At 42.3% G+C, this 8,876-nt stretch overlaps 1 protein-coding gene across 1 annotated transcript in view; it reads left to right on the top strand.

Annotated features, from left to right (window-relative positions):
* Window positions 1-527: 527 nt before the first annotated feature.
* The window catches only part of LOC142095479 (uncharacterized), a 37,472-nt gene continuing 29,123 nt past the window's right edge, over window positions 528-8,876 (top strand). The window contains exon 1 of the mRNA XM_075178424.1: window positions 528-1,405. Coding sequence (XP_075034525.1) covers window positions 1,390-1,405 — 16 coding nt within the window. The 5' untranslated portion in view covers window positions 528-1,389. The remainder of the gene's footprint in view (window positions 1,406-8,876) is intronic.

Genomic DNA, 8,876 nt, shown 5'->3' with positions numbered 1-8,876 from the left:
GGCAAACCGAGGGGGGTTTCCTAGTGCCCGGAAACCCCCCTCCAAACCTGGGGCACTGTATAATTGAGGTGACTGGACCCTGTCCCCGCTTCACACGGCTCTGCTTGAAAAGGGAGAACTGCGTGCACTAACAGTAGTGCACACAGCATTGCCCATGTATGTTATGGGAATAGGAAGAGTTGGAGAACAGCCAAGCACAGTCTAATATTATAGCCACGCCCCCATGCATGCTGGTCACGCCCACTGACAGCGTGGTGTGGAAACCCCCCTCTACAAATCCTGCGTTTGCCCCTGAAGAGGGAGGTTGGATTCAGAGTGTAATTAGGCAGCCAACACCCAGATAGCTTTAGCTTCGACTAAATGTGATAAAAGCTGAAAATCCTGAATGTTATATAAGAAAGGAGCTCCACAGATCAAGACATTTCTCAACAATCAAATTGTACTCCGCAGTTAAGTATCTATTAATTTTATATATATATACTTTATAGTAAACATTTGTATTATCCTTTTTACAATTGTTGTCTATCATTGTAATCGCACACAAGAACATAAGAGTTAATGCCCATCCTGTGTCACTTAGTCATTTTTTTCTTTTTATTTGTGTTTTATTCCACTGCAAACCAAAGACATACATATGTGGATGCTACAATATATATATATTTTTTAATTTCAACAAATTTGTAGAAGAAATGGTGCATTGTTAGAATAATGCATCCCCCCACCAAAAAAAAAAACAAAAACTAAAACTGACATACCCTGCTATCCATCGTATACTATAGCACAGCATATAGTACACACATCATCCCAATGCCCAGTTAATTCAACCCATTTACAAGCAATAGTAAGATGGGTGATAAGTTTAAGAGTAGAACATTTATTAATGGAGCAATGAGTGACCTGGTGCACGTTACCACATATTACCAGCACTTCACCTCACCTTACCCCCACATTATCCCTCTATTGCCACCATATAACAGACCAGTGTCATACTGCTGTAGTCTTTGTAATTACCCGGTAACAGGGTTGCAGATGAGGAGTCTGTGTTTCTTCTTCATGTCCTTCCTGCAACAGATGTGGACCACAAGAACATGTCTGCCGCTCTCTTGTATTAAGGACAGCTGTATGTGTACTTGTGAGGACATTATTATCCCTAGTGTCTGTATCCAAGGAAACAATCGGCAGGTGCTTGGTCTCTGTGACGTCACACATTCCATATTTGGTCATCCTCTATTAGCCGCAATAGAAGGACGCCGATAGATCAGAGCGAGAAGGGCGTGTCTTATGTCAGAACTGTGCCCAATCAGAGCTCGAGAAAGCAGCTGGAAGGCAGAGGCAGGAAGTGGGAGTAACATTTTCCGGGTGAGAGGCTAGGAGGCGGAAGAGACATTGATGTTACTGGCAGCAGGTAATTTCATTTGTTATTATAATGTAGATGGAGCAGATTTTGGTGTCCTGTATAAAATACATATTGAGCAGACTCTAATGTCCTGTCTGTTCCTTTTAACTTCCCCATTCACAGTATAATACAGATGGAGCAGACTGTGGTGTCCTGTCTGTCTTGTTATTTCCCCATACACAGTATAATACAGATGGAGCAGACTCTGGTGTCCTGTCTGTCTTGTTATTTCCCCATACACAGTATAATACAGATGGAGCAGACTGTGGTGTCCTGTCTGTCTTGTTATTTCCCCATACACAGTATAATACAGATGGAGCAGACTGTGGTGTCCTGTCTGTCTTGTTATTTCCCCATACACAGTATAATACAGATGGAGCAGACTCTGGTGCCCTGTCTGTGTCTTGTTATTTCCCCACACACAGTATAACACAGATGGAGCAGACTGTGGTGTCCTGTCTGTGTCTTGTTATTTCCCCATACACAGTATAATACAGATGGAGCAGACTGTGATGTCCTGTCTGTGTCTTGTTATTTCCCCATACACCGTATAATACAGATGGAGCAGACTCTGGTGCACTGTCTGTGTCTTATTTTCCCATACACCGTATAATACAGATGGAGCAGACTCTGGTGTCCTGCCTGTCTTGTTATTTCCCCATACACAGTATAATACAGATGGAGCAGACTGTGGTGTCCTGCCTGTGTCTTATTTCCCCATACACCGTATAATACAGATGGAGCAGACTCTGGGGTCCTGTCTGTCTTGTTATTTCCCCATACACAGTATAATACAGATGGAGCAGACCCTGGTGTCTTGTCTGTGTCTTAATAGTAAAGAATTTAAAAAACAACAACTTTTTAACAGGTGCAACTGTATGAATGCACCATAGCTGCCAGTGATGTTGCCAGGGTAAGGATGGAGAGCTGTGTGACTCCAGACTGTAGAAGATATCCCTCCTGAGCTATTGCTGCAGACTGCTGTACCCTCCCGGTCCTCCCTCTAGACTCTGCCGGTGTTAAAATAACATTATATCCCTCATTTCATCGCTTGATGGGATTTCAAACTTTATCAAGTTCTTATCCTCTAGTGTATGGCGTCTAATGACAACAGGGACTGATGGTAAACGGAAAGAGATGGGACCTTCGTCATTAGTAGTCATCCAATCTTCTTAATGGGAGAGGAGGTAATAAAGCTAAACAATGTCTCTGTTGGTCAACTGGCCGAGAAGAACTTCTTTCTAGCTAGATGGATTGGACTACTTCTGCTGGTTAGACTCCAACAGACTGATGGGGTTGTAGCATATTAATCTTCCTACTGACGGAGGATTACATAATTTTCATTTACAAGGAGAGTAGAAAACTATACATGGGGACCACCTCCCCATGCAGTTAAAGATCAAACATCAACAAGAATCTTACCCGCGGTGCCACGCACCCAGCCCAGGGGACCCGGGACGGCCCATACACTATGTTCCAATAGTGGAGGGGGGGAGAGAGCGGGGGGGGGGGGGGAGAGCCAAAGTGGATAGACAACTACATCTTTCTTGTAGGTACCACGCGGGCCACAAATGTAATTCCGTAGTTCCTGCATAGAGGGAGGATTAGGGTCTTTCCAGTGCTTGGCTATTAGGGATTTAGTTGCTGCTAGGATATGGGAGATGAGCTTGTATGTGGAGGTGCTCTCATCAGGTATGGGACGAGAGAGAAGGAATGACCAAGGGTCCTTATCAACCTGTTGTTCTGACACAGAGTTTATAAGCGCAAGGACCACGTTCCAGAAGGTGACTATACGAGGGCAGGTCCACCATATATGTAGCATCGTACCCCTCTGACCACATTCCCGCCAGCAGCCGAGGGAAACATTCTTGACAGCTTGTCTGGGGTATAATACCACCTATAATATAATTTCTAGGCCATTTCCTTGATTAGTGTAGAGATCGAGCTTTTAGCAATCCCCCCCTGACCTCCGCCTATCAGGATTAATCTGGGGGGGGGGAGGGGGTTAGATCCCTCTCCTATTCCCATTTATGCCATCCTGGCGCATCAAAGGTGGTCTCTATAAGCCAATTATAAATCCCGGATATCATTCCTTTAGTAAGTGAGCTATGCAGACACGTGCTCAAAAAAAGTGAGGGTCCGGAGAGATTTGAGGGGGAGTAAGGACATAGCGAAGTGTCGGACCTGGAAATATTCAGAAAAGTTGGCGAAAAGGTTCAAACTTGTGGTACAGATCCGACATAGAAGCCCAAGTTCCATTGACGACCAGGTCCGAAACCACCCGAATTCCCGCACGTAACCAGTGCTTAAAATGTTGTGACAAATCCCTGGGAAGGAAGTGTGGGTTACTGCAGAGAGAGTCGGGGGGAAATAAGGGAGGAAAATTTGTATTTGATCCGACATGCGTCCCATAGGGACAGACAAAACTTGAGAGATTGGAGGGAGGAAGCCTCTGGTGGTCTGTCTTCATTAGGGAGGCCCTAGAGTGATGCCAGGGTAGGGACCCCTGTGAAGTGGGTCTCCAAGTCCACCCACGCTATGGTCTGGTGGGGGACATAGGTAACTGCAAACTGTGTCAAATGGGATCCCACCTGTTTTTGACGTTTGTAAATGCTTTTTGAAAACTTCATGGTATGGAGAGCTTATGTTTGTTCTGACTGTTTTAATGGTGATTATGATGTCTTTATGCTGTGTTTTGTCTCAAATTTGTATATTTCTTGAATAAAGACAGATGATACCAGTGGATCCCAAACTTTCTCAGTTCGAGGCACCCTTAGAGTAGCCTTAAGTTTTTTTTAAGGCACCCCTAAGCCAAAATAATTACCAAGTAGTTCCCCGCCTTGTTTACCCAGCTTACTGCCGGCATCGGCACCCCCGCGGCACCACACGGAGCCACGGCGCACAGTTTGGGAACCACAGGATTATACAATTGAAAAAAAAGCAAAATAGGTATGGCTGTAGCCGTAGATGGCACTAGTGTCATATGTAACACAATACAAGAATATTGTAATAAAGAAACTATGTAGAGGCGAAAGGTCATGGCTTCACAATAATGAAAAAAGCAACAATTATCAAGAAGGCGTTTCAGTACTAGGTACCACCAAGCAATTAAAAATAAATGTGACCCCTGCAAGCTGACATCTCAAAACATTGTTTGGATGTGAGACAATCTGTTATTCAGAAGCATTTACAGCATTTCTGTTCTCAAAGGAGAAAGAACAAATTCAAAACATACAAATATATCTGTACTATGTAAAAATGAACAGTGTCTAGCAGGGTTAGTTAGAATTACTGCGAATGGGAGGCATCTTGGATGCCGCACAAGATGTGAGAGGCCGTGGGATAGAGTAGACAAGTGAAAGGGATCCTGTGGAGCTTCACTTGGGGGTAAATATATCAAGCTGACAGTTTTCCGGCGGGTTTGAAAAACCAATCAGATTCTAGCTATCATTTATTTAGTACATTCTACAAAATGACAGCTAGAATCTGATTGGTTGCTCTAGGCAACATCTCCACTTTTCAAACCTGCCGTAAAACTCTCAGCTTGATACATTTACCCGTTGGTGTCATAAAAAATTAGACAAGTCTAAGCAACTGTATCCTGTGAACTTAAACATGCGGATGATCCAAGTGTGGCGTTTGGAAATTTTGTGTGACTGGTGTCTGGTAATATCTCTCTCTCTTCTTTCTGGAAGGTGTTTCCTAAAAAGCAACTGGAGAAATGAGATTGAAGTGAAAATGATTGCTAAATTATTAAATCTATGCGGCCTGTTGAGACAATTTTATTACCAGCGGTAATTTATCGAGTGGAAGTCATTATAAATAATAATATTACTATATAATATGTGTTTTTGCTGTGTGTGTATAAAAAATATTCCACTGTTTCCTTTGGATTATTTACTTAGTACAAGATTTCAGGTGTATTGTGGCAAGAGCACACTTCTGATGAAACACACAAACAACTTCTTGCCTTTTTACATTGTTTTAATGTCAGGATGATGATTGACAACATAAATATTATGTGACTGGATCACTTATAAGTAACTTATAGTATAAATTTATTTAAATTAAATAGTGCAAAGCCCTTATTTATATAATTGCAAATGTACTTATTTTTGATATTGTGTGTATGTTGGTAAAGGAGATATCTTTATTTCTGATACCAGGGGAAGGAATTAATTTGTTTTTACTTTGCTAGAGGAAATGCATTATGTATCTGATACAATAAGCCTTTGTTGAGGAAGTCGTTTGTGTATCTTGGAGTACGGAAATGACTTGTTTGCGTTTTTGTGACTTTCTTTGGGATTGCGTATTCTGCAGCTGTCTGAAGAAAGGACCCATGTTAATCTCATGTTAATTAGACCTTTTGATGTGTGAGGGTCCAGCACCTGAAGGCACAGAAAGGTTTAATTAAGACTTGCTACTAGATTTCCTGTGTCTAAAAACAAGATGCAAGACATCACAGCAAGGTTTTAGGATATCACAGATAAGCATAAATATTGTTAGCTTTGCATTGCATGTAAATCCATGTTTGGGTAAACAAATTGTATTCTGATTCTAAAAATAGCTCAGACCTCAGGGGGCTGGCTTACCTTGTGAGGTTGTGTTCAAATCTGTATAAAAAGCACTGTCTTGTATTGAAAATGGTTATTCATGCTTCATCTGACCTGTTTCCCGGTACCTTCAACAAGGGTGAGCAAATAAACATCACTTTCTTCAAAGACCTGCTTGGAAACTTCTCTATCCCTGTGACCTACAGATTAGACGCTGCCCGCTACCTAGCAGCTCTGGCCAGTGTGATAGGCCAGGGGGGATCCATCCACAGCAACCCTGATCCATATTAAGAGGTCAGGAGTACCAGCCAAGGTACACCAGCAACAGGGTACACTCACAGCGTCAGTTACCCAGAAGAAACCCGGTACTGTTTGCCAGCAAGGAGTCCAGTGGTGGCAGCATTTGTAAGCCCCTCCTACTGCGGTTAGAGGGCGCATTTGGGATAACGAAAGGGAACAGTGACAAAGTAAGCCCAGCCAGTTCCCAGCAACAACAGACAGGGTGGCATAGGCTGTCCATCCTATCACTATTGGAGAAATGCGCTGCATCAATGTTTTTAGTAACACTGCGGCAAATTGAATCTGCCCCAAAATGTGTTAACATTCACGATTAGCTTGATAACATTTATTTAGACCGTTGGAATCAAAATGCCCTGATATCTGAAAATTCTTGTCCTTCTTTTTTCTGCAATTTGCTATTTGTATTTAAGAGAGCACAATTTACATTGTAGGTATGAGGACAGTACAATAAACGGGGTATTTATTGTGTGGTTTTTTTTTTTCTTGTACAGATTTTTTGGTACTTATTGGGAGACAGAACCTGGACAACACTATCCACTTAGTCACAGTCAGAGGGGATTTCATCACATACAGTATACTGGAGATTATTTCGTGACTTTCCCAACAAAGGCCTTGGTAATGACTTTCATAGTTCTTGTGTTGGATGTGTCTTCTGTGAGTACTTTGGTCACAACCTGTACTGGTTCATCTGTTCAAAGGAACATTAGTAGTTGTATTCATTTCAGATAGGAGTAGTGTTATATGTATGTATAAAACATAATATAATTGTATTACACTTATGTCCAGTGGTCAGGTCATGTTGGGGGTGTAGTGTCCTATGTCTGTATAGAGCAGGGGTAGGGAACCTGTGGCTCTCCAGGTGTTGTGAAACTACAAATCCCAGCATGCCTTGCCACCTCTCTGCTGGTTATCTACTGGCAAAGCATGCTGGGACTTGTAGTTTCACAACACCTGGAGAGCCGCAGGTTGCCTACCCCTGGTATAGAGTGTAATAGAATTGTATTGTGATCATAAACAGTGGGCAGGTCATGTTTCAGAGTTTTCACAATTCTAGCAGATATAGTGGATTCATTTTTGCCAACCTGAATTAGCGCTGGCAGTAACACAGGCATGGAGTCGAACGAACCACCGGTTTTCACCAGGGCCCCTGCAAGGAGGTTTGGGCTTTGCTGCAGGTAAATTCGAAGGTTGCAGCCCTCTGTGCTGCCTTCAGGTGACACGGGCTGGTATCAAAATGCAAGAGATTAGTCAACGTAGCCGGGACTGATACGTAATGGACTGCAGAATGCCAAATCAGAAAACTTGAGAATTGTAATAACAAACGGAGTCACCATCAATCAGGAATACACAGTACCAAACGACAGGCAGAAGAAAGGTCAGGAACAGTGTTCACAGTGAAAAAATGCAGGTTCGGGTTACAGTAGATTAATAACACATGACTCCCAGGCTGTCTAACAAGTGTATTGTTTATTTGATGTAAATAATATAATATAAGAGTAATATGATGAAAAGAGTAAATAAAAAGTGATAATTAGCCAATAAGGTTTCCAGTAAAATATGTTCGGTCACTGATCCTAGGGCCCTGTCTTTCCAAGTCCGAAAGCTAGGAGTAAACATCTGTAAACAAACAGAGTACTTGGCAGTGGTGCAAGCTGAAGCAGAGTTATGTCGCAGTTTCCTAGCTTGTATTGACAAAGAAACAAGGGGTCCCAGAAATCACTTATATATAAGGTACAAACATGATTTTTCAGACTTTCTATTGGTATAATACTGATAAGAAGTTTGCACATGAGCAGTAGGTACTGGGACACCACCCTAGCAAAATATGGGGAGATGTGTCCTTAGTTATATAAGCATTGCGAAATCACTGGGTTATACAAGTATATTGCAAAATCACTGGGTTATATAAATATTTAAAGTAATACACACATAGTACAGATGTTAAAATGGGGTTTCAGCACTCATTTTGTTAGGCTTTCCACCACAGTCCTGCACAGGAATGCTGAAGTAAAGGTATGGAGCCTAGTACTCTGGTACAGACCTGAGCAGGCTTAAATAGATGAACTGAAGAGCAGGGCGGGTCTCAGGACAGAACACATGATCGCAGGTTCAGAGCTCTTAAAGGGCCATGCACCTTCTGTTGTACAAAGTATTATTATTATGGAAAAAGGTTCTGCGCATGTAGGGAGCGTGCCGGACAGTGGGTTTAAAAAGTAACTGCCGGACTTTAATATGTGACATGGGTGTAGTGTTCTTTGTCTGTATAGAGTGTAATAGAATTATATTATGAACATGTCCACGGTCAGGTCATGTTGGGGGTGTAGTGTCCTAAGTCTGTATAGAGTGTAATAGAGACTTAATAATAGTAATAATACCGTAGATTTGTAAGGCTCTGCAACGCCATACAGTAGGAAGACAAGGACATACATAAAACAGTACATATGTAAAACAAGAACAGACAAGGCAGACAAAATGAATGGAGACATGAAAACAAAGGGTATGGAGGACCCTGATCATTAGACAGCTTACATTCTAAAGGGAAGAGGGCACAGCTGAAACAAGAGGAGCAAGTGTGGCTCAGAGTGGAGATTAGGACAGTTGTGAGGGTGCATTAGTGTGAATAGTGT

This window comes from Mixophyes fleayi, chromosome 6 (genome assembly GCF_038048845.1).
Source record: "Mixophyes fleayi isolate aMixFle1 chromosome 6, aMixFle1.hap1, whole genome shotgun sequence".
NCBI lineage: Eukaryota > Metazoa > Chordata > Amphibia > Anura > Limnodynastidae > Mixophyes > Mixophyes fleayi.
Note: the sequence above shows the minus strand (reverse complement) of the source record. Positions and strands in the feature narration are given on the sequence as shown.